Here is a 25,706-nt window from a genome sequence, read left to right as displayed (position 1 = left end):
CCTCCACCCCAACACGAAAGACAACTGTCTCAGGACATCACAGTGGAAACGGGAATCCCTCGAATGTCTTTATCTCAGTCCCAGAGATAACATATTCACAGATCAAGGTCTTCAAAAAAGGTAACCTGTAGACCCTTCCAAGTAGAAAAGGTCAAATCCTTGTTTGAATTAACTAACACCTTAGTATACGACTTTGAGGATCCAACTTAGAGACTCAGAATTTTCTTTCCAAGTACAAATTGCTACCTTCCCCTGCTGAAAATCACACCAAAAGCACACAGGTGTGGGCATGAGGTCACAGACACCAAACAATGACACTTCCCGATGCCTTCTCAGTTCAGAAAACACCAAGTGTGCAGAGATATTTAGATAATCCCAGTTGCCCTCCTCTGTCACACCATCTCAACAAAAGAGGAAGCCTTGGGCTTTCTACTTACCCGTGTAGAGGTCTGTATCTGTGTACTCGTCCACTTTCTTGTGCTGCAGAATATAGTCAGAAACCTTGGTCCCAATAGCTGGCTGAACGTCCACCCACTCCAAGGAGACCACGGTGCTGGAGGGCTCTACTGTTGGGGAGAGCCGCAGCCTGGGGGGATGACAGGGAAGGTGGGGTTTTTTTGCCAGCCAGTACTGTCTGGGCCCCAAGGAAGTGTGCATGTGTCCAGATTAAAAGTGTGGGTTTCAGTCTGGTTTCAAACTTGGATTCAACCCACCAGTAACCCTTTGCATATACTTAGGCAACTAATCTCACCTCTTTCAGCCTCTGTCTCCTTGTTTATAACGGGGATAAGAAGAGCTACCCTTCAGGATCCATGTGGAATCCAGTAAATTAATCCAAGTGCACAGTACATGCCCACAGAAAATCGATTAGCTTGCCATTTGTTTAAATTATTTCTCCATGATGCTTCATTGTCAATTAAATTGGCAGTGCCTTCAAATACAGTATCTTCCAGCGTCCCTGACATTCTCTTCAGTCCCCCAGTATATCAGTCAATGTTTCACTATCCTTAAATCAATAACCCCTCACAGAGGGCAGGAATCCTTTTATAAAGGAAGAAATAACAGAATGCTCGAAGGTGAGAACGGGGAGGGTCCTTTGAGAGAAAAAGTGCAATCCCTTCATTTCATAGAAGTAAAAGCAAGGTCCAGAAAAGAGAACGCTCTGCATAAAGTCACACAGCAAGCTGGGGACAGAAACACGACGGTGACTTTCCATGTCCCCCAGCCCAGACTCCTTCTCTCTTTCCACCATAGCCGCCAAGTCTTCAATGACTGTCTCACAAGGGGTCCTCAGTATTGGTTCCTGCCCTGATTTCCTCTGCTCCCCACTCCACCCTCCTTCTTAACCTTACTCCCCTAATCGTGATGACCTTTCTCTACTTCCTCAAATGGTGAATTTCCCGGGTCAGGGCTTTCCCAGGCGCTCTGTCTTTTTCTTGAACCATGTCTGTTGCCATTGGCTGCCTGACAAGCCTGACTCTAATTCAGGTCTTCTCAGAGAGGCTTCCAGGCTATCTCCCTCTCCTCCAACTACAGCCTCCCCGTTTTGTTCTCTCCATTAGCACATCTTTTCTTTTTCTCTCATGTTTTCATTATTTAAACATTTAAATGGTACGCTGCTTCTGTTTTTGCTTTGCCATCTGTCCCCTTCCCTAAATGGTCAGCTCCCTAAGTGCATACACTGGGCCTGTCTTGCTCATTAGTGAATTCTCCAGTGTCTGACACATAGCAGGTGTTCAAAACTTATTTGTTGAATGAATGAATAACAGAAGCTCCTTAGAAAAGGTCCTACCCTTTCTTTATCTCAGTAGCCCTGGTGGTCAACACGGGACCTGACAAAGCAGTAGTTGGCATCCAGTAAACTTTTGCCGAATGGATGGGATAAAAGAAGTAACGATGGATGGCTTGGTGCTATTAAAATAGCACATGCTGCAGTGTAAGCGTCTACCCCTGAGCCATGATTTTGTTCTGCCAAAGCTCCGTGCTTTTGCATAGGAGGAAGCAGGCCCCCAGAGACTTCAGGCCTCTGGTGAAGCACCCTGAGAGGAGAAGCAAGCCATGGCCTGGGCTGGCAGGACAGGCGTATGAGCTTGTGGAAAGGGGGCCCATACATACGTACACCGGCTGCGGGAGGGGGCTGCAGTTGGGGAGCCCACTGGCGTCGAAGGCGCTGAGGTCACACCTGCACCAGTCATCAATCACATCCCCTTTCCCCGAGCACCAGTAAGAGCTCATCAGTGCACTCCTGAAGGCCTGGAACAAAGGAGAACAAAAGAGAGGATGATGACAATGGTGGAGAGTAGAGAGTCAGTCCCAGAAGCCACGCCGGTAGTGGCCCGAGCTTCAGAACTGTCCTCCTGGGCGCAGGGCACCATCTCCTGCCTAAGACCCTAGCATTCTAGCACCAGGTTCTTCTGTGTTGAGTCATTCCCTACCCAGTAGCAGAGTGATCACTGAGGCAGAACAGTAATAGCATCCCGTGAGATCCTCCCCTGGGCCTGACACTCCACCTATGCTGACTTATTTCACCTTCACTAGCCCACACAATAGCTATAATAAAAAATAACTCTTATTATCTCCCATTCTACCAACTGGAAAACTGAGACACAGAAGGTAAGTCATTTGTCTGAGGTTCTGGTAACTGAAGGGAGCTCGTAACTGATGGAGCTGGGATCTGATCCAAGGCGGTCTGGCTCCAAACCCTGCCCTCTTTAATACCTCAGCACACTGCTTGCTGTAGGAGTCTGACCACCTCACCATGCTGCTTATAAACCTTCAGAGACTCCTCAGAGCCCTCAGGACAAACTCTAAATCCCTTGCTCTAGCTCCTGACCACCTCCATGGTCTCATCTCTCACCACTCCTGATTTTCCTTTGCATGCTACCATCCACACTTATGCAACCATTACCATGGCCATCAACACTGAATTCCTGTCTAGGAAAAGTGTTTTCTAAATCAGGAGATAGCAAAGCATTTCTGCAAAGGACCAAATAGTAAATATTTCTGGCTTTATGGCCAGTCTCTGCCACAATTACTTAACTCTGCCTTTGCAGCATGAAAGCAACATAAACGATAGTTTAAATGAATGGGCATGTTTGAGTTCCAGTAAAACTTTATTTACAAAGACAGCTGACAGGCTTGATTCATTCTGAAGGTCACTGGTTTGCTGACCCTTGTTCTAAGTGGTGATCAATGTTCTATTTAATTACAATGTGCTTTACTGTCTCTTGCTCTTTTTTAAAAAAACACACCCTGTCCTCTCTACTGCAATACTCTCAACCCCACCACCATCTTGGAAACCAATTTGCTCTTTTGTTCCCAAATACACCCTTCTTTTCTATGGGAACCTTACCTTGACTTTAAGCCTGGAAGCAGGTTTCTCTTCCAGACACCACAGCGTGCTGCATCACAGCTAACCAACACATTCATTTGCCCGTCTCACCCAACAGACTCTGATCTCACCAAGAACACAGGCCACGCCTTATCCACATGAGTCTTCTCATGAGACTGAGAACACTTATTCGGTCAAGATTTATTAAATAAATTAATGGACACTGAAAAACTGATCATAACGCTTAGGCTCAGATGTGCTTTCTGCTTTGCGTGTGCGCTCAGGCACTCAGTCGTGTCTGACTCTTCATGACCCCGTGGCCTGTGGCCTGCCAGGCTCCTCTGTCCATGGGATTTCCTAGGCGAGAATACTGGAGTGGGTGCCATTTCCTTCTCCAGGATCTTCCTGACCCGGGGATAGAACCCACATCTCCTGCACTGGCAGGTGGATTCTTTACCACTGAGCCGCCTGGGAAGCTCCATGCTTTCTGCTTTAATCGCTCCATCTGTACTGCCATTGCATGGCACTGGGGATTCAGAATGTCTGACAGCTCTTCTTTAAACTTGGGGATTCCAGAGAGTGTTGATCTTTTATTCTTTGCCAGGTAACAGGTTCCACATGCTTTCTTCCTTTCTCTTTTCTTTAATGATTTTTTACTTTCTGTGTACTTTTTAAAGCTTCCCAACACCTACTACTAAGGACACTTGATTACCCAGGTGACACTTTTTGCATCTTGCATTGGTCAAAAGACTCAAGCACAGCACATTCGTGTAAAGTGGGTGTGCCCCCTTAGCAAAGAACACAGACCTAGAAGGAGACGACGTGCAACAGGAACACTATCGTGTGAGCCTCCAACACAGTCCTCTCAAGGCTTCTGATGAGAAGGCTTCGATTATTCCTGCCCTATGTCCTTTCTCATATTCTCTCCTAAGGGATGAAGAAATGATCTAATGTCTCCCGAATTAAGAATAGCGACCCAAAGAAATAAAAAAGAACTATAATACAAGCTAACGTCCATGGGGTTGCAAAAGAGTCGGACACGACCAAAGTGACTTAGCGTGCACGCACGGTGTTCAGGAAGCACCTAGCCACACAGTGTAAGATACTTTAAGGGAATTAAAGGGGAATTTTCACAACGGTCCTGAGAAACAGACTCTACGATCTTCATTTACAGGTGAGGACTAGGAATCAGAGCAGTGAAGTAGTATTCCCAAGATCACACAGCAAGCGGATGATGAAAAGAGAATCCCAACCCAGACCTCTGTGACTCAGAATTATAGGTCTTTTCTACTTAACTACTTGGGATAGTGGGGTTGGTTCCAAGTAGGATTGCCAGACTCAGTAAATAAAAACACAGGATGCCAACTTAAACTAAAAATTCCCAATGAACAACTTTTAAAGTATAAATATATCCCATTCATTGTTTGTATATAATTTATGTGGGTCAGAGTCTGGCACACAACAATAGCATTGTCCTTACTAAGGTTTGATATTGCTACATTACCTAAAGTTGGCTTCCCTGGTGTCTCAGAATGTAAAGAATCTGCCTGCCCGTGCAGGAGACCCAGGTTCCATTCTTGGGTTAGAACAATCTCTTGGAGAAGGAAATGGCAACCCACTCCAGTATTCTTGCCTGAAGAATTCCATGGACAGAGGAGCCTGGCAGGCTACAGTCCACGGGGTCACAAAGAGTCTGACACTGAGTGACTAACACTTGCCTACAAGTCAACTGATGTTAGGAATAAACGTCTGTTCTCCTTCAGCACCAGAGGGGGGCGCTCTCGTGAGGGCAGAAACCAGGTGGGCTGGCAGGAGGTCACTGTCAGACTTTCTCCTTCCTCCATTGGCAGTTTCCCCCTTACTTGAATTAGCATGTAAAACTGCTCGTGGCTTATGATCCTGTAACATCTCCAGCTACAGCTAAGGGCTTCATTATCACAATGGGGAAATCCAGAGGCATGGGTGAAAGTGACACAGATGGCAAGAGCTTGCCCTGGACTCCAGCAAAGGGAGGAGGGAGAACATCCTGTTTTGCGTATGTGTTTTGTTTTGGTGTGTGTGTGTGCGTGCGTGTGTGTGTGTGTGTGTGTGTGTATGGTTTTTGTAATCAATGGTCACTGGGGCTTGTGAAAAACAAAACAGGAAATCTCTCTGGACTTTGTGAGTTTCACCATCCAAGCAGCTCTTGGGAAGAAACCCTGCCTGTGGATCTCCACATCCACTGGCTCTTTCCCAAACCCTGGGGAACAGAATGGGGACTGCAGCGACGGCCAGGCAAACCGTGGACAGAGCTCAAACGCACGCTGATAAAAGGCCTGCTTCAGACAGGGAGCCCTTGCAAGGCAGCAGGAGCCAACATGCGTCAGCTCAGGTCCACACTTCCTTATGTCTCCAGTGCTTGCAACACTTCATCCCAAATCCAAATAGATCCCGAGGGAGAAGCAGCATAGAATGTTCCAGCTTCCAGGGACTCTGTAAATCATCTAATTGAATCCGTTTTGCAGATGCACATACAGTGGCCCAGAAAGGCTAGCTGGCTCATTCATGGCGATAGAGCAACTTAGCGGTGAAATGACTCTGTTCCTCCATTTAATCCTCAAAATTTCCCTTTGAGATAGGTGTCCTATCTCCATTCACAGATACGTGGAGGAGTAGGGATTTGAACTGAAGTCCATCTGAATTCTGGCAACCTTGACTACCTCTGGTCACACAGGAACAATAAATGCCAAGATTTCATCCAAAACATCCTTTTCAGCTGCTCGGCTTGTACCACGTGCTTCTGTGGTGTTCGTGTGTGTGCATGTGTGTGTGTCTGCGTGTGTTCTCAGAGGAAAATAAAACTTTACACTGGAGGCATTGTTGACTCTTAGCATTTGAGTAAATGAAGGGACTTAAGAAACAAATCCTGTCCTTAATACAGGGCTAAGGGTTACATTTGCATGGCCATTTGTTTTCATGACAATGAAGGCTTGCTCACTGCTAGCGAATGTTTCCAACTTCTGGCTAATTAGCTAGCAAACCAAGCCCGGCAGGATGAGAAAACAGCCACAAAAATGTTAAGCAATCAAAATAAACAGGGATTTATTCCTGACCCTGTTGTTACTTCTCTAGTTGAACTCAGCATAAGTTATTTCTCCCATTAAGCCTCAATGTCTCCATCTGTAGAATGAGGACACAGAAGCTTTATTTTAAAAGGTTTAATTCCCTGAACTTCCTCCTCCGTACCATGTGCCATCTAGATGCTAAGAAAGGTGATGAACAAGACCTAGTCACTCCAGAGGACTTGACTTACCTGTGCTCAGTCGTGTCTGACTCTTTGCGACCCCATGGACTGTAGCCCACCAGGCTCCTCTGTCCATGGAATTCTCCAGGCAAAAACACTGGAGTGGATTGCTATTTCCTCCTCCAGGGAATCTTCCCGACCCAGGGACTGAACCCACGTCTCTTTTGTCTCCTGCACTGGCAGGCAGATTCATTACTACTGGGCCACCTGGGAAGCCCTCCTGGGAACTGCAAAGGACTCACAGTCTAATGATGAAGACATACACAATTACAATTAATATGGTTCAACTGTTATGAAGTAACTCACGCCAGAGGTTTATGGAAATGCAAAGGAAGAGGACTTTCCAGCTCTAAAAATTCTGACAATGTCTTAGGAATCTTAAACTTCAAGATGACACTCCATATTTAAGATAGATGCTTGGGATCATCTATATATAATGGAAAGTCACTAAGCCAATGAATTAAATTCCATATTCTATACTTACGGTGGCTATGTTTTCCATTGACAGTTATACTCAGGGGCTGACACCAAGTCTGCTACTTTTGACACTGAGATGGTTCTAGTTTGTGTAACCACAAAGATGCCCTGATCTTCTCACTCAAGTCTTGATGAATATGTTATATTCAGTATTAATAAGTGTGGTTTTGAGGCTGTTCAAGCCATACTGGTTAAGGAGATGAAAGGCCTTCTAGAGACAAAGGAATAGACTACCTTTTTACCCCCAGGTTCCCTATTCGTGCCTGATACAGTCTCTAGCAGGTAACATAAGTCAGCCAATATTTGTTAAATTGAATTAAAAGTTCACATGGAATTCTGAATGACATGAACCAAGTTTATAAATGATATCATACTACTACTACTACTAAGTCGATTCAGTCATGTCCGACTCTGTGAGACCCCATAGACGGCAGCCCACCAGGCTCTGCCATCCCTGGGATTCTCCAGGCAAGAACACTGGAGTGGGTTGCCATTTCCTTCTCCAATGCATGAAAGGGAAAAGTGAAAGTGAAGTCGCTCAGTCATGTCCAACTCTTAGCGACCCCATGGACTGCAGCTTACCAGGCTCCTCTGTCCATGTGATTTTCCAGGCAAGAGAACTGGAGTGGGGTGCCATTGCCTTCTCCGATATCATAAAGCCAGGTAAACGTGTATGTGTGATGCTCTCCTTCCCCTAAGATTACTTGTATCTCACATGGATTTGGTACCTCCAAGCCAGAAACTGAGGGGTTACTCTGGGCTCCTCCCTCTACCTCATATGTCTCAAACCAACTTCTCTCACCTGACCCCACAGCTGTCTTACTGGTGTGGATGAGTAATGCCTCTTCTCTAGGCAACTGTCATAAACTCAACTAGCCTTCCAGCTCCGACATTTCCCAGCACATCCTCTCCCAGCTTTCTAAAACATCACTGCTACTCCACCCACCTTGCTGCTGCTGCTGCTGCATCGCTTCAGTCGTGTCCGACTCTGTGCAACCCCATAGACGGCAGCCCACCAGGCTCCGCCATCCCTGGGATTCTCCAGGCAAGAACACTGGAGTGGGTTGCCATTTCCTTCTCCAATGCATGAAAGGGAAAAGTGAAAGTGAAGTCACTCAGTTGTGTCCGACTCTTTTCGACCCCATGGACTGCAGCCTACCAGGCTCCTCCGTCCATAGGATTTTCCAGGCAAGAATACTGGAGTGGGTGGCCATTGCCTTCTCCACACCTTGCTTGAACCTCTTCAAAAGCTCCACCACATTCTGGTCGAGGCCTCTACTTCTTAATCTTTCAAAGTCCTCTGCTGTTCATCCTGTGGCTCTTCTCCCATCTCCTCCTCACCATTGCTGCTCTAGGCGCCAGCATACAGGATCTTACAGGAGTGCACTGCTTCATACCAAGCCTTTCCTCATACTCTCTCTTTGATCTAAAATGCCCTTTCCCCACTTATGTTTCCTTGCTAAAATCCAGGGCATGTTTTGTTCACCAGGATCCTATCACACTTGGGAGATTCTCTCTCTCCTCTCATTCAATTTTTGCACATTTCACATTCTCTTGAAATTTGCTTGTTTATGTGCACTTCTTGCTTATCAGGCTGGGAACACTTCCAAGCCAAGGCAATATATTTGATTCATCTCTCTCTCCCCCCAGCTGCAAGCAAAGGAGTCAACATATCATAGGGTCCCAAAAACATGTGTTAAATTCCATAGATATAAGTAATAGGATGCTTGGCCAAAGAATGAATGTGTATACTTGCTGTTTTTCTTTTTCCAGCAAAAGAGATGACAGCAATGCAACTGATCACCTTAAAAACATTAAGTTTCTCTGGAGTCACTGAAAAGAGGGTTGGGGTGGGTTTGCTGGTAGAATGCCTTTTGGAGACATTTGGGATTACAGCTTGGAGGAGGGTAAGTGGATACCTGTTTGCCCTGGAAGTACTCAGATCTAAAGTAAGATGCTAATAGGGCCCAAGAGAGAGATGGGAGGAAAGGGGGTGGTTGGCATTCTAGTTTTGTAGGGAGATTAGTACCTGAGCCCATGTTGACCATGTTTAATTGGTCAGGAGGAGCTAGGATGGATGGGCATGGAAGGGTTAAGGAAGGCATCGGAGCAGGGCTTGTGCAGAGACAGAAATAGTATTTTAGAGCCTGGCCTGGACCTCTTAGATAGGATCTACCTGAGCCGCCTGCCATACAGCTATCTGCACACCCCCTAGAGTGTCTACAGGAAATGTCCATCACTCGTTGTCCTGGTAGCTGCAGGACTTGGAAACCAGAGGCTGGAGACCAGAGGCTATCGCCCCCCTTCTTTGCGGAAAAAAATAAGTGATGCTGGTATGTCCTGACAGTGAGGAGATTAACTGGTCATCTTGTTACTAATCAATGGGTACATACTTAAACAGATATGTGAGAACATGTTTGGGAAGAGAAGTGGTTAACGTTAGTTGATTTTAATCTCTTATTCCCAAACAGAGTAGGAAGGCAGTTGTGATGACTTAAAACATGACCCTAAACATCTTTGACATGTTCCTCCGCATAAGGTTCTCTCCCCTTGAGTCTGTGCTCTACACCTGCTTACCAAACTACTGCTGCTTCAACTTCTGGGCTCAGGTTTTCCGAAGCTGGCAGCTTCCATGTCATGTCTTTTGGAATGTTCACTCTTAGAGTCCAACTGCCGTGCTGTGAGGAAGCCCAGACAACATGGAGAGGCCACGAGTAGGTACTGTACCAAGAGACCCAGCTGAGGTCCCAGCCAGTAGCCAGGGTCACCTGCCACATGGGTGAGCCACAGAGACCCTGTGACTGCAGCCACAAGAGGGAACCAAGTCAGAACTGCCCAGCAAGGACTTCCCTGGTGGGTACAGTGGGTGAGAATCCGCCTGCTGATACAGGGGACGCAGGTTCAAGCCCTGGCCCAGGAAGATTGCCCATACTGTGGAGCAACTACAGCCTGTGAGCCACAACTACAGAGCTCGCATGCCTAGAGCCTGTGCTCCGCAAGAGAAGCCACTGCAACGAGAGGTCCGTGCACCGAGATGAAGGCGAGCCCCCACTCGCTGCAACTAGAGAAAGGGTGTGTGCAGCCGGGAAGACCTAGCACAACCAAAAAATAATTTAAAAAAAAAAAAAAAAAAAAAACTGACCAGCTCAGCTCAGTCACCCCCAGAACCATTAGAGACAATAATAAAATGATCATCATTTTAAGCTGCCAATTTTGGGGATTGCACAGGAATACATAACTGAACAGAGGTAATTCACGTCTGAATAATCCTGAAAGGTTACTGAGAACAGTCAGAATTAGGGAGCAGCTGAGCAAAGGGAAGTAGAAACAAACTACGTACTGATCCCAGGAGCTAGAGAGAGCTCTGAAGTGCTGACACACGTTCTCACTGAACAGATCCCTGGCACTCCAGACCTGAAAGAGTCCTGGGAGGTGAGACTGGCCTTCACAACTGCGCAGACGAGGTGGCCCCAAAGGAAAAGTGACTTGTCCAAGTTTACACCACACACCTGGCAGAAAACAAACTAAGGTCTTCAAATCAACTAATATTCACTATACAAGGCTGCCAACCTTTGGAACTCGGTTCAAGCCACCAAGTTCTTAGGCTGTTAGATAGGAAACAAATATAATAGCAACATTTACTGAGAGTGTGGTGAGCACTTTAATGTACATCATCTCATTCAATCCTGTCCATAGCCTTATGAAGCAGGTTCTACTGTTACTGTCCCCGTTTTGTAGATGAGGAAACTGAGGTTGGAAGCGTGAAATAGCCTATTCAAAGTCATCCAGCTAAAAAGGGTAGAACAAGGATTTGAACTCAGGTCCTTTGATCCTATCATCATGAACAATATTCTTACTCACTAGAGGATATTAGTAATAGCACTTAACATTTATTGCATGCTCGTGTGTGTTCAGTCACTCAGTCATTCATGTCTGACTCTTTGCTTACTACAAGCCAAGCACTGTTCTAAATGCTTTACATGTATTATTTCTCACAATAACCCTAAGTACTTTAGATGTATTAACTCATTTAATTCTCCCAACAACCTGAGAGGTAGGCATGATTATCATGTTCCGTGTTACACTTATGCCCAAGATCCCGGGGCTAGGAAGTGGTGTGGTCAGGATTTGAAGCCAGAAAGTCTAGCTCTAGAGCCGGTGCTCTGAAATGCAAAGCCTCCAAACACATAATCTAATGGAGACCATCCATTTTTTTTAAATGCTAAGTTCTTGATTCCATTTAACATATACTGAAATTTTTCACTGAACCTATGGGAATGGGCCGATGAAAATGCAATAGATAACTATCACCTACATTTGAGTCACATGTCAGCAATCTTATATAGTTCAATGCAACAGAAGTCAGAGGACTAACTAGTCTCACAGGAAGGGGCCATAGAGCATGAGTGCTTCAGACAGGAGAATCCCAGGGAGCTCTAGCATTTTCTGCCTAACTTGCTGTGTGACCTGAGTAAGTCAGTTACCCTCTCTGGGCCTTATCGTCACCTGTATTTGCTTCAACTTGGACATACATCCCAGAACACGGCTGCTTCTAATCATTATGTGATTTGTCTTCTGGATAAAGCTGTTCACAATTCTGTCACCCCCTTTAACACTTCCCATTGTAGACAAACTACCTGGGACCCCTTAAAGGTCCATGCCAGTAGGCAAAACTACGGAGGCAGCAAAAGCGTCAGCGGTCGGCAGGGGTGAGGGGGGAGGGAAGAGGGAATGGGGGAGTACAGTAGATTTCAGGGCAGTTACCCTATTCCGTAGGACACTATTACAGTGGATTCATGTCATCGTGTATTTGTCAGGACTCACAGAACGCACACCAAGAGTGGATCTTCATGTAAACTGTGGGCTTCGGGTGTTAATGATGTGTCAGTGCCAGCTCACGCTTGTAACACGTGCACTACTGTAGTGCGGTATGACAATGGTGGGGAAGACGGCATGTGGGAAAAATAGGGAGCATACAGGGACTCTCTGCCCTTTACACCGAGGGTTTTCCTGGGAATGTCTATCTGCTCTAAAAAGTAAAGCCTACCGCAAAACTCCAGCAGTGAGCATCCTCTCTGTAGAAGACAGCCCAGATGCTGAGCATGCCACTGACGGTCTTCAAGGAAGGGCAGGAGGGGGATAAAGAAGACAGACACCTATTACGCTCTTCTTCACTCTAGGTCTGGTGCTAGGGCTCTGTTAGCTTCTGTAAGACTCCTAGCAACCTGTGGATACGGCAGCTCTTCCTGTTCCCAGTCATCCTTACAGATGAGCACGTGTAGGGTCAGAGAAGACATCCCAGCCCAAGTCCCCCAGACCGAATGCAGCAGAGCAGAGGCTCCCACACTTTGTCCCTGGACCTCCCTTACCCCACCCCTCCGTTTCAGCCTCTGAGTCAGAGCCACCCACTCACAAGACCACACAGTAAAGGCATACTAATGGGTAAGGACCCATTTCCTGTATGAGAACCTGTGCAGCTCCATCTATGGCTCTATAAATCACAGGAACGACACCTAATTTCCCCTGTCAGGATAAACTACGCTTTCCAAGCCTCTCACGCCTGAAGGATGAGAGCCTAACAGAAGTGCTTGTTAATTTGGGCGACACGGGGAAGACATTGAGAGGTGGCCAGACCCCTTCTTACCACACTTACCTCTGCTAAATGAAAAACTATTAAAGAAATAAATACACAACCCACTGAGATGCTGCTGCATGGGGCTCTGTCAGCTGTCTGTTTCCCAAGATGTACAGAGAAGAGATGATAGGATTATATGATCCTCAGGCAGAGAGCTATTTTTCCTGTCAGTTCACTCTATATTTTAGCTCTCATCCATCTCAGGTAGAAGATGAAGTGTTGGGTTATAAAGCATTAAAAGTAACAGGGAGCATTGCTGAGCAACGTACATGCCAGACACAGTGCTCAGTGTTCGGCGTGAGGAGTCATTTTCATCTGCATGGCAATGCCATGGCTCGGGTACTTCCATCACTCCCATTTAACAGAGCAGTGGCCACAGGTCTGGAAAAGGTCAGTTTTCATTCCAATCCCAAAGAAAGGCAATGCCAAAGAATGCTCAAACTACCACACAATTGCACTCATCTCACACACTAGTAAAGTAATGCTTAAAATTCTCCAAGCCAGGCTTCAGCAATATGTGAACCGTGAACTTCCTGATGTTCAAGCTGGTTTTAGAAAAGGCAGAGGAACCAGAGATCAAATTGCCAACATCTGCTGGATCATGGAAAAAGCAAGAGAGTTCCAGAAAAACATCTATTTCTGCTTTATTGACTATGCCAAAGCCTTTGACTGTGTGGATCACAATAAACTGTGGAAAATTCTGAAAGAGATGGGAATATCAGACCACCTGACCTGCCTCTTGAGAAATTTGTATGCAGATCAGGAAGCAACAGTTAGAACTGAACATGGAACAACAGACTGGTTCCAAATAGGAAAAGGAGTTCGTCAAGGCTGTATATTGTCACCCTGTTTATTTAACTTATATGCAGAGTACATCATGAGAAATGCTGGACTGGAAGAAACACAAGCTGGAATCAAGATTGCCAGGAGAAATATCAATAACCTCAGATATGCAGATGACACCACCCTTATGGCAGAAAGTGAAGAGGAACTAAAAAGCCTCTTGATGAAGGTGAAAGTAGAGAGTGAAAAAGTTGGCTTAAAGCTCAACATTCAAAAAACGAAGATCATGGCATCTGGTCCCATCACTTCATGGGAAATAGATGAGGAAACAGTGGAAACAGTGTCAGAGTTTATTTTTCTGGGCTTCAAAATCACTGCAGATGGTGACTGCAGCCATGAAATTAAAAGACGCTTACTCCTTGGAAGAAAAGTTATGACCAACCTAGATAGCATATTCAAAAGCAGAGACATTACTTTGCCAACAAAGGTTCGTCTAGTCAAGGCTATGGTTTTTCCTGTGGTCATGTATGGATGTGAGAGTTGGACTGTGAAGAAGGCTGAGTGCCGAAGAATTGATGCTTTTGAACTGTGGTTTTGGAGAAAGCTCTCGAGAGTCCCTTGGACTGCAAGGAGATCCAACCAGTCCATTCTGAAGGAGATCAGCCCTGGGATTTCTTTGGAGGGAATGATGCTGAAGCTGAAACTCCAGTACTTTGGCCACCTCATGCGAACAGCTAACTCATTGGAAAAGACTCTGATGCTGGGAGGGATTGGGGGCAGGAGGAGAAGGGGACGACAGAGGATGAGATGGCTGGATGGCATCACCGACTCGATGGACATGAGTCTGAGTGAACTCCGGAAGTTGGTGATGGACAGGGAGGCCCGGTGTGCTGCGATTCATGGGGTTGCAAAGAGTCGGACATGACTGAGCGACTGATCTGATCTGATCTGATCTGAGACTGAGGCCCCAAGGACTCTGTGTTCTTTGCCTGTGTCACATAGCCAGTATTTGGCACAGCAAAATTCACACTTGGTGGTGGTGGATTAGTGGCTAAGTTGTATCCGACTCTTGTAACCCCATTGACTGGAGACTGCTAGGCTCTGTCCATGGAGTTCTCCAGGCAAGAATACTGGAGTGGGTAGCCATTTCCTTCTCCAGATCTTCCCGACCCAGGGATTGAACCCAGGTCTCCCGCATTGCCGGCAGATATTTTACCAACTGAGCTACAAGGAAAGCCCAAAATTCACGCATAAGTGCGTCAAATCCCAAAGCCTAAATGTTTCACCAGTGTGAGCTAATTTAATCCTGCGAGCTCAGTCTTCGAGTTACACGAGACATCACTATAGCATTATAATAACTTCTCCATCCTTTCCTTAGGCAGTTTCAGCTCGGTTTCTGTTTCTTACCAGTGAAAGAGCTATGACTGCAACAAGTATAAATATTCTGTGTTGCTGTGTCGAAACAGTGTTATGGGAAGCGTGGGTCTGTCTTTCATCCCCTCTCTCTTGCTTATCTTGTAAAATTCTTTCATCGTTCATTTATTTAAAAGTTCTATTCATGAAAAAGCAAAAAAATAAATAAATCAAAAACGTTGAAAATAAATACTCTGTTTTAGCCTGGCACACAGGGCCTTTTACACAGTGATACTGTACAATGTCCTCAACATCACATCCTACTACACATTGCTTCCCAGCCCTGCATACCATCTCTGGTAGCCACCTGTCATGAGCCAGACAGGGAACAGACTCATGCCACTGTGCCTTTGCTCATGGCTTCCCTCAGCCTATAATATCTTTCCTCCATTCTACCTTTAAACAAAGCATTCTCATTAGTTAAGACCCACTACGACGGCAATCTTCTCTGAAAACTCTCTTCTGATTTCCCAACAGAACTCAAGGCCCCCATGGCACCTTGGACGGCACATCCATTGATGAACTACAGGATTTTATCCATTTGCATGTCTGTTCTCTCCACTGAACTGTGAGTTCATCGCTTTATTTTATCGTAAGCTCCTTGCACAAGGCCTGGCCCAAAGAAGGTACTCCATAAATGTCTGTGATAGGAATAAGCATTGCATGAATGACTGGTAAATGCTGAGGACTGGAAGAGTGGGAGCTCTTCTCATGTCTGATCTGTGTTATCCTTATCGCCCTGCTCAGTCAGCAGGGCCATAGACTGTGCTCACAGCCTTCCAAACCATCTCCAGACTATTTGTCCCGCCTGTCACTGAGCTGATAGCAATTGTGAAAATGACAAATAGCAGACCAATTATGAGCAATAGGAGACATCAGCTATAACTCCTGGGAGAAGACCCAGCCATATCAGTAGCCTCATCCATCTAATCGTGAGTCATCTTCCCAAGGCATCTTGCCCTGTGACCTTGAACTGCCAAGGGCTTCTCAGTCCCACACAAATCCGAGTTCTCTAGCGGACCGCTCCTCCTCTCGGCCTGTCTCCTCCAAGGCGTTGCTCCTGGCCCGCTCCGTCCTGGAAGGGGAACCTGGATGGAACTCACACACTTTTCCTAAGGGAAGCCTTTAGCCAGCGATCCCAGCCACACCCAACAGGCCAGACCTGCCTCCCTGGGCCTGCTGTCCTTTGACAGATAGCAACTCCTCTCTCCTCTGGTGAGGCCATCTGGATCTGGGAGGCGGGTGGGAAGGTTTTGAGAGGGGGATTTGTCCAAGACTGTGGCGTTTCTGTTGCTAAATGCTAGCTTCAGTTCGTGGTGAGTTCCTGAGTAAAGGACTGTGCAATTTCCCTTCTGCGGTCACTGGTGACTTCACTTTTCCAGTACGCCCATCTTCCCTCAGGAGGCGTCTGAGGAAGGCAGCCTCCCCAGCATCTGGGGCCCCCGTGGTCGGGCCTGTGGGTGGGGGCAGGGAAAGAAAGGTCAGGGGGCAGGAGGGGACATGCTTTGTCTGGACCCACACTGACTTTATCTTTGCCTTGGAGAGGGCGCCTTGGAAATCTGGCTAAGGAAATCATGAAAAGGGAGATTTCTACCCGATTCACTGGAGCCATATTTCCACCCTGATCAGTTGGACTCTGAGAAGCCTTGATCCCTTAATCCAGCAAAGGACATTACATATGCTGGAGGAACAGCAGAGCATGGAGGATAAGCATACGATCTTTGGAACCAGATCCCTGGATTCAAGTCTCAGTGTCATCACTGAGCAAACTCAATAGACGTGACTTCACTTCTCTGCACTTCATTCCCACATGTGTAAAATGGGGCTATATTGATACCTACACCTCAATAAAGAGTGGCATAAAAATCCTTTATAAAGTCCCTAAGATAATGCCAGAACCACCCATATGTCCACACATACACATATATTTGATAATTATAGAGTACTGACAAAGCTCTAAACCTGGATATTCTCCAAATGGAAGATAATTATGCTGAATTATTATTGCTTATTATTATCGTAATACCATTGTTATTCATAATTATTTACAGGCAACAGTGATTCTAGGCACATCTGTGCTCAGAATTATTTTTATTCTTTTTAGTATTTTTTCCAATGGAGAAAAAACATGTTATTAGAACCAACTATCAGAGACAGTAAGATGACCTCTGCCTTTGGGAAAGTAGGCCTGTCCTAGTCTCTGTGAACTGACTACCCTTTTGGTTTTTCAATCAGCAGAAGCTTGGGGGGTAAGATGATTACAGTTATCATGCACCTACTCTGTGCTAGATGCTCTATCAGAAGCAAGAGTTGAAGAAGGAGAGAGGAGAAGGAAAAAACAATGAGAAAGGGGATAAAGAGGAAGAAGACAAAGGAAGGGGGAGAAGATGCAATTAACACGAATCAAGTTTCTACTCACCCTAGGCATCACTAAGTGCTCTGCATATATAATCATATTCAACCTAACAACAATTCTGTGAGTTACATACTATTACCCTCCTCACTGAGATTCTCAGCAATTATTAAGTTCCAGTATGCAGGAAAAGAAGAATGTAAGCCTAGGTCATCTGATTCTTATACTGTCCATATTCACATATGTCACCCAATATAATATCCAGAACCAGCCTAGGCAGCAAATCTTATCATTCCCATCTGACTGAAGAGAAAAGGAAGTTCAGGTAGGCTAAGTCACCTGTTCACTAACATCCATCGTGCATATGTGTTAGTTGCTCAGTTGTGTCCGACTCTTTGTGACCCATGAACTGTAGCCCACCTGGCTCCTCTGTTCATGGGATTCTCCAGGCAAGAATATTGGAGTGGGTAACCATTTCCTTCTCCAGAAGATCTTCCCAACTCAGGGGTCGAACCCAGGTCTCCACTGCAGGTGGATTCTTTATGGTTTGAGCTACCGGGGAAGCCCTTTACAAGTGTCCATGGAATTGGCAACATCCGACAGGTAAGCATAAAATATGGAATTCAAATCTAGATCTGATGGACTCCAAACCATGGGAAAACAACTCACTCAAACACCTAACATTTCAAAATCTCACTAATAAGTCTTTACTCCGAATGTTACATTAATGCCTTCCTGAAAATAAAAAAATAATATATATATATATAGATAAATATAAGTGTAGATTATACCTATACAATATAACTACCTTATAACTACCTTGGACATACCCTTCATCCCTATGTCCTCCAGTCCCACTCAAAATGGGACCCGCAAGCTTGAGAAACAGTAACTGTGAGGCACCAGGGACAGACGGACGGACAGACAGCCTCACCAATGTGGGAGCCCCGCCCTCAGGCAGCCACCGTGCTTCCACTTCCTGGCATTCCTTCTGAGTTTCTGAAGGGAAGCCATAATTTCTGGAAAGGATTCAGGTTGGGCAATCTCAAGTTAAAGGAGCCAAGCCCAAGTTCTTTTAAGAATGAATCAATGTTTCTAGAACAATGTTGAGATGAGGGTGTTGGAGTGAAGACACCGACTTCAAGTAGATGGTGTAACCAGTCAGCTTCCAAAGGGCTGAGAAGTGACTGAAAGGTAAAAACAGAACAGCTTGTTTTACCATCAAGGAAAGGTGAGGGAAAAGATAGTGACAGGAGGTGACTTGAGATCCCAAGAAAGGCCACTGATGACAGAACAGGCTTGCCCACGTCCAAGAGCAGAGAAAGGAGCCAAAGATGCAGTCGTCTCTATAGCTTACATACTGAAACAACAGGCTATGGGACCACACAGATGCAACTTTAAAATTCTGGTTCCGTAACTACTGGCTGTGTGACACTGATAAGAGATTTTCCCTCTGAGCCCCCGTTTCCTTTAATGAGCCAAAAATTATGTTTTGAATACTATGAGCATGACAGTAAAGATAGAAGCTATTGTGACTCAGGACAGAGCCAAAAGTCTGGAAGCAAGAAACTTGGATGCTACCCTTAATTCTGCAGGCAAGCAAAGCAGTCTGTGTGTGTTCTAACTTCTTTCTCCATCACACACACATCAAGAAGGATATAGGCATACTGGAGTTCTTTCAGAGGCAAACACTCAGAATGGCTAAGGCTGAGTCTGAGATGAGAAGCAGACTCATGTGATGAAAAGCAATCGAAGGAACCGAGGGTGACTACCAGAAGAGCCCAACAGAGTCCAAAGATATCACCAGACACCTGAGACACTGTCGCTTAGAGCCAGGAGAGAGGACAGACTTTTACTGAGCTGCTTTCTATGAGCCAAACATTGCTGCTAAGCATCTTACATGGATCATTTCAGTTAATCTGTGAAACAACTCTATATGGTAGACATTATTAATCCCATTTTCTTCATGAGAAAAAAGAAGAAGCTTGAAAACTTAAGTAAAGTGTTCAAAGGCATAGAGAAATTTTGTAGCAAAGCTGGTATTTGAATCTTCATCTCTCTGATTCCATATGTTCTGTCTGGTAAGTCAAGAGATAAGTCTATCTTGGTACAGTGCTGATAGATGGGACTGGAAACAACATAGACAAGGCATGCACAAGGAAATATTTTGACTGTATATAAAGAAGGATGCCCCAGTAGTGAGAGATCAGGCTGCTTAGGGCTCCCTGAGCAAGTTCTTCCTGGGAGTATCCAACAGGAGATGGGAGAAAAGAATCAAGCCACAGACCAGGGCTGGGCTAGATGCCTGCAGAATCTCTTCCACTTCGGAGTGTGTCTGTTCTTTCATCATCATGGGCACTGTAATATAATGATAAAACATGGAGGGGGACAAACAGGGGAAGAACAGGAAGGTAGGGGAAGTAAGACAAGTCAGAGCTTGTCTATACTCAGCACTTACTATGCACCAGGTGCAAGGCTAAGCATGTTAGATGCCCATCTCATTTAATACAATAACCTCAGAAATTATTCATCGTTATTATTAACCTGACATCACAGCTGAGGTAATTAAGGCTCAGAATCCCTTGCCAAAAGTCACGCAAAGAAAGGGAAGAGTCAGGACTTGGTGCCAGAAATGACCAGCATCAAAGACAAATATCAAGTTATTTTATTACATCACTGTGGTCTACAATTCTACCAATACTGGTTGTGGTGGATTGCAAAAAAAAAAAAAAAAAATCAAGCCCGGTTGAGCCTCTACACCTAACTACCAAGTTACAAGAAATGGAGGGACAGAAAGTGAAAGTGAAAGTCACTCAGTTGTGTCCTACTCTTTGCAACTCCATGGACTATACGGTCCATGGAATTCTCCAGGCCAGAATACTGGAGTGGGTAGAGGAACACGCTAAATAATACCATGAAGCTGCAATGAGCAAAATCCCCATTTTCCTCAATAAAATATCACAAGGAATAAAAAGATTTGTAGGAAGAAGCTGGTAGACTAAAAGAGATTTAATTATCAGCCAAACATAATGTTTGGATCTTACTTGGATCTCAGTTTGAATGAATTGATACTGAAAATATAAGAAAATCTAGTAAAAATGAAAATGACTATATATTTGATGGTGTAGAAGAATTGTTAGCTTGGAAAGCAAGGTGACAATAATGATATTTTTTGAGTCCTTATATTTTAGAAATATGAACTTTGTCATTTATATATCAAATTATATTGTGTTTGAGGTGAGAGAGCCGGTGATGCAGGGTTGGAATAAGCCGATTATTACTGAACCTTAAAGATGACAGATACACAGAGATTCACGATACTAGTCACTTTACCTTCGTGTATGTTATAATTCTCTAAACTAAAATGGTTTGGAGTTTGGTAGCAGAAAATCCAGGAATTTGGCAATGCCCTTCCCCCACATTGGAAAATGTGGAGAAGAATCTAAAATGGAAAGGAAACACGTAGTCCAAGAAGACATTAATTCCTTGAGGGTTTCCTCTCTTCCCAGGACTTAACGCTATGCCTGGGACCCTTCTGCTCAGAAACACAAGGAATGACGGGACTCTGTTGACCAGATCACCCACCTGTGTAATGTCACAAACTCATGCTGCTTCCAACTGCACCTGCCTGATGAATGGGGAGGCACGTTTGGAATGACTTTTTTTTCTTCTTCTTCTAAGATTAGAGAGAAATGGACAGAGAGAGTTGAATTGCTGGTGAATTCTCTCTGTGCCCTCATGACGGAAGTTGTCTAATGACCCAAGAAGAACCCCCTGTGAACAGGGATAAGCTCCAGCAGGGATGGGGCCTCCGCTTGCTCCATTTCTGGAAGCCCAGCACGTTCCTGGCTGCTGTGACTGACACCCTGAGATAAACGAGGACTGTGTGATGGATGAGTGGTGGTGGGACAGCTGGAAAAGGGATTCCAGCCCCAGCTTTGACCTCTGCCAGTCCTGGGGGCTTCAGAGGGAGGTATCCCCTCTCTGTGAGCCTCAGTTTTCTTACCTGTAAACTGAAGATAAACACTGCAACCTTTATAGGACTATTGCAAGAATTAAGGGAGTTAGCACATGTGAAAATACCATTGAAGCATGTTGATGCAAGTTGGTCATTCATTTTTTACACTTATTTATTTTCATTAAATATATATTTATTGAACTCTACTATGAGGCAGAAGCTATTGGTGCAATGCTGAGCAAAAGTTTGTCTAGACCCTGGTCTTGTGGAGTTTATCTCCTACTGTATAGGAAAATATTTTGACTCAATATCAGAATGGCTATTACAGAAATCAGGGAAACAGAATGCTCAGGAGTCCCTGAGCAAGCTGTTGCTGGGAATGCTCCGATACAGGCACTGCAACATTTGTGAGATGTGGTTTACCTGCTCTCCCTCTCCAGTGGCACTGCTGTCATCTTAAAATAATAAAAGGCAGAGGGGGAGACGTTAGTCAGATAACTAGACAACATGCATAAGAGCACAGTGAGAAACTATGATAGCTGTTATGAAAGATAAAAAAGATTCAAGAAAGTAAGTAAACAAAGAAACACACAGGGGATCTTATCACATCTAGAAGCCTCGGCAATATGGTGGGTGAAACAATTAACTCAGTGCAAAGAAAAAAGGAGCAGAGGGTAAAACAAACTCCAAGTAGAGGGAAGAGCATCTGCGGAAGCCACAGAAAGTGGAGGACCACTGACTTGAGCACAGAAGGAAGAGGGGTACAGGAAAAAAGGAGGTGTATGAAGTTGGAGGGGCCAGTTCGAGCAGCCCCTTGGAGGCCACAGTAAGCACCCTGGTCTGGATCCTGAGAGCACCCGGAAGCCAGTTAAGGGTTTTCATTGGAAAAGTGATGGAAGCAAGTCTTAACTTGGAAACTATCAGTCAGGCTACCAGGAAGAAAATAAATTAGAGGAGCTAAGGGTCACTGTTAGTCGACTATTACAACCATCCAGCCAAGACTTGGACCAACGTGGGTAAGAGTGGTCATATTTGAGAAATTCCTAAGAAGAAAAATCTACAGGATTTGTTAACGAGCTGTAGTTTGAGGGGGATGAGCACAGATGAAGGACAGAGAATCATCAAGGATGTCTCACTGCTTTCCAGACTGCAAGAGCCGAATGGAAATCAATAGATGCCTACCAAAAGAAAGGCAGCATCATTTATGGCAAAAACGCTATCTCCAATAGTTACCAGTGAGGAGAAGCCACTGTATTTCCATTGGATGGGGGACGGGGGGTAGTCGGTCCTGGAGTGAACGGGGCTGAATCGGTGTTGACAGCAGAGGTAATCTATTCTTTCAAATATCTTGGCCATTGAGTAAAAGAAATGAAGACACAGTAGCAGGAGGAGGCAATGTTAGGCAACGACAGTGTCCTTAGTAGACATTAGACTTCGTATTTTACACTTCATTAAAATGTACAAGGGAAGTAGCTAAGAGAGTATAGCAAAATGAGAAAAAGCAGAAGTGCTCAGATCAAACCTTGACTGTACCAGTTCTTATTTATAGTATTGTGGGACAAGTGATGTAACTTCTATGCCTCAGTTTTCCCAAGGGGGAAAGAAAGATAATAACATTACTCAACATGTGGGGTTGATGAGAGGGTTCAGTGAAGGGAGTACATAAAGTGTTTGAGCAGACCTCCTTGCACAGTTGAAGTGCTCAGTAAATGGTTGTACTTAAACATACCAGGAAAAGGCATTCTTCAGTTCTCCTTTTTTCCTACATTTGCTAACTGAATTCAATGTCCCATGGAGGAAAAAAAAAAAAAAAACAACAAAAAGAGCTCTATACACTCTGACACGCAAAATGCTTGCATTTGCTAAGTCTATATGTCATGCATATTTACAGAATCTTGTAGTTTTCTGTTCTCATGAAACAGCTATGTTTTCCAGTTTTGCAAGGAGGCAAGCCAAGCATTAAGTTCCTCTTTTGTAATTGACCATAAGCGTGTTGAGTAATATGTGGATTATATCCCCCTCTTCTCTTTGATCTTCCTTCTTGCCAAGAACTGCCTGACAGCCTGGTTCCTGGCCAGTTCACCTCCTTATAATGCACCGATGGAGAGGAAGTGGCCCACAATAGCAGAGGAGATTTACTCCAGATTAGAAGTACTTGACTTTCTTAATCCCTAAGCAAGGAATTCCCTGAAGAATTTCAGAATGAGAACGCCATAGGAACCACGTTTTGGAGTAGTGGTTCTCAAGTTCGGCATGCAGCAGAATCACCTGGGAAGCTTGTAAAAATGAAAATTCTCCAGCCTCACTCCTCTAGAGAAACAGAATCAGGAAGAGGAAGCCAGGAACCTGCATGAAAAAAAAAAAAAAAAAAACGCTTCCCCCATCTTCAATTTAAGTGACCCTGATTGACTTTGTGATATTCTGAGAGCCAAGTCTCCACACTCCACTAGGCACTCCTGACCTCTTATTCTGCTTTATTTTCCCTTCTCTTTGCCTTTTAAAATACTAGATTATTTACTATTCTGATTGCTTATGTCTCCCACATACACTCCAGGAGAAATTTAAGTCTCCAAATGGCTGTCATATGTGCCTGTTTTGCTCCTTAATGTATCTCAAAAGTCCAGAACAGTGCCTGGCCCATAAGAGACCCTTAATAAATATTTGTTAAAATCATTTGAACTGAATCACCATCCTCCCAGACATCCCATATGCAGACTTCCACTGTGGACACCCCAACTAACTGGTCCTCTTATCATGGTGTCCTGCAACATTTGAGTCAAAAATACTTAGGAACTTTGCTGATGCCATATACCCTTTTCCCGGGGCGGTGGGGGCGGGGGTGGGGTGGGGTGGGGAATACAGTAATATATAATTCTGCACAAATTTTCTGAGGATGGAGATCCGATAACCATTTAAGATCAGCGATCTGCAGACCCCACATTAACAAACCTGAACACAAAACCAGTCCTGGTCCCTGCAATTCAACCTCTAACTGTTATTGATGTAGTTATTATCCTAAACTTCACATCCAGTTATGTCTTTCCCTTGACCCCAAATCTTGAAGATTTCCCTATAGTTCATGTGGTACCCAAATCCCTCAGCCCAGAATTCAAAGTTTCCACAGGCCAGTCTTCTGCACATCACTTCTCCAGTTTTATCGCTCCCCAACTGTACGAATGATTGACTAAACAGACACAGTCTGGACGCAGACTTCCTGGGTCAGAGTCACTAGCTACGTTATGTTAGATAAATTATTTACCTAAGTCCTCAGATATTTTTAAATTTGTGGAACAGGCATACTAGTGCACACTTCAAATGTGCCAAAGGAAAGAACGAACACATATGAATACACACGGAGCACTTCTAAAATGCCAGGCATATAGTTGGCACTCAATACTTGCTGGGTTTTACTCTTCTATGCGTTTGGCACATAGTATCGGACATAACTTTCTTTCCTCTTCTTTTCCAACGTACCTTAGTCTAGGCTAAGGTTTGTCAAAGTTTTTGCAAAGGACTAGAGTGAATATTTTGGGCTTGGTGTGTCCTACCGCCTCCTGGGGTGACTGCTCAACAGAGCCGTCGTGGCTGAGAAGCAGACATAGATGATATGTAGAGGGATGAGCGTGGCTATGTTTCACAAACTGTCTTTATAAAAACACATGGCCTCCGGGATTCTACCCATGGATCAGAAACTGGCCCAGATGAGCTTCAGCATCTCAGAGACTCAGTTTCAAGTTTCTCTGAGCCTCAGTCTCCTCATCTATTAAACTGGGATGATGAGAATATTTCCCTCAGAAGTTCTTGGATGACTGAATGAGATAAAACACATAAAGCCCTTGGCAGAGTTTTTGGTGTATAATCTAAATACATCAGGTACATAGGACTATCTCCATCATCAACAGACTAGTCTCAAACTATATCCACCGACCGCCCACATCCACCTTCCCTGCAGCAAGAAACTCTTCCAGATTTACCCACTCCAGAGATTCTTCCTCCCTCTTTCCTAACAGTGTTGGAATGTCTGTTGTGTTGTTTGAAAGTAAATCATGCATTAATGTAGCATATGCAAGCAATTACAGTTACTTATGTGATGTGGCTCTTGTGCGTCATCCCCTAGACTGCGAGCTCCTTGAAGGCGCAGTCTGGGTCTTACTTCCCCTTGCATTAGCTCTCCTAGCACAGTATCTACAGACGCCCAGTGTGAGGTGCTATCAGCAGTGGCGACGCTGGCCTTGTTAACGGTAGTGGTCCCAGCCGTGGGTATGGTTGTGGTAATAACGGTGGCGGGGGTGGGGAGGGCGGGCGGATCTTGGCTGTTAATTTCTTTTCAAAGAGCGGTCATTTGGAATTTTTCTTCTCAGTTTGAGCCAAGAAGTGTAAATTGAGTAAACAAGTCTTTCTGGCAGAGAGAAAGGATCTGTTAGAAGGTTAGAAAACCACAACAAGACCAAAATTACACATGGCTCTTCCTAG

General features: G+C 44.9%; 1 protein-coding gene across 4 annotated transcripts in view; it reads right to left on the bottom strand.

The window, feature by feature from the left end:
* ASTN2 (astrotactin 2) overlaps window positions 1-25,706 on the bottom strand; it is a 1,044,864-nt gene that overhangs the window by 171,415 nt on the left and 847,743 nt on the right. For all 4 annotated transcript variants that reach the window (XM_070375013.1, XM_070375014.1, XM_070375012.1 and 1 more), the window contains 2 exons: window positions 2,120-2,253; window positions 438-586 (listed from right to left, as the gene is read on the bottom strand). In XM_070375013.1, the coding sequence (XP_070231114.1) occupies window positions 438-586; window positions 2,120-2,253 (283 nt within the window). The remainder of the gene's footprint in view (window positions 1-437; window positions 587-2,119; window positions 2,254-25,706) is intronic.

This window comes from Bos mutus, chromosome 8 (assembly GCF_027580195.1).
Source record: "Bos mutus isolate GX-2022 chromosome 8, NWIPB_WYAK_1.1, whole genome shotgun sequence".
Classification (NCBI taxonomy): Eukaryota; Metazoa; Chordata; class Mammalia; order Artiodactyla; family Bovidae; genus Bos; species Bos mutus.
Note: the sequence above shows the minus strand (reverse complement) of the source record. Positions and strands in the feature narration are given on the sequence as shown.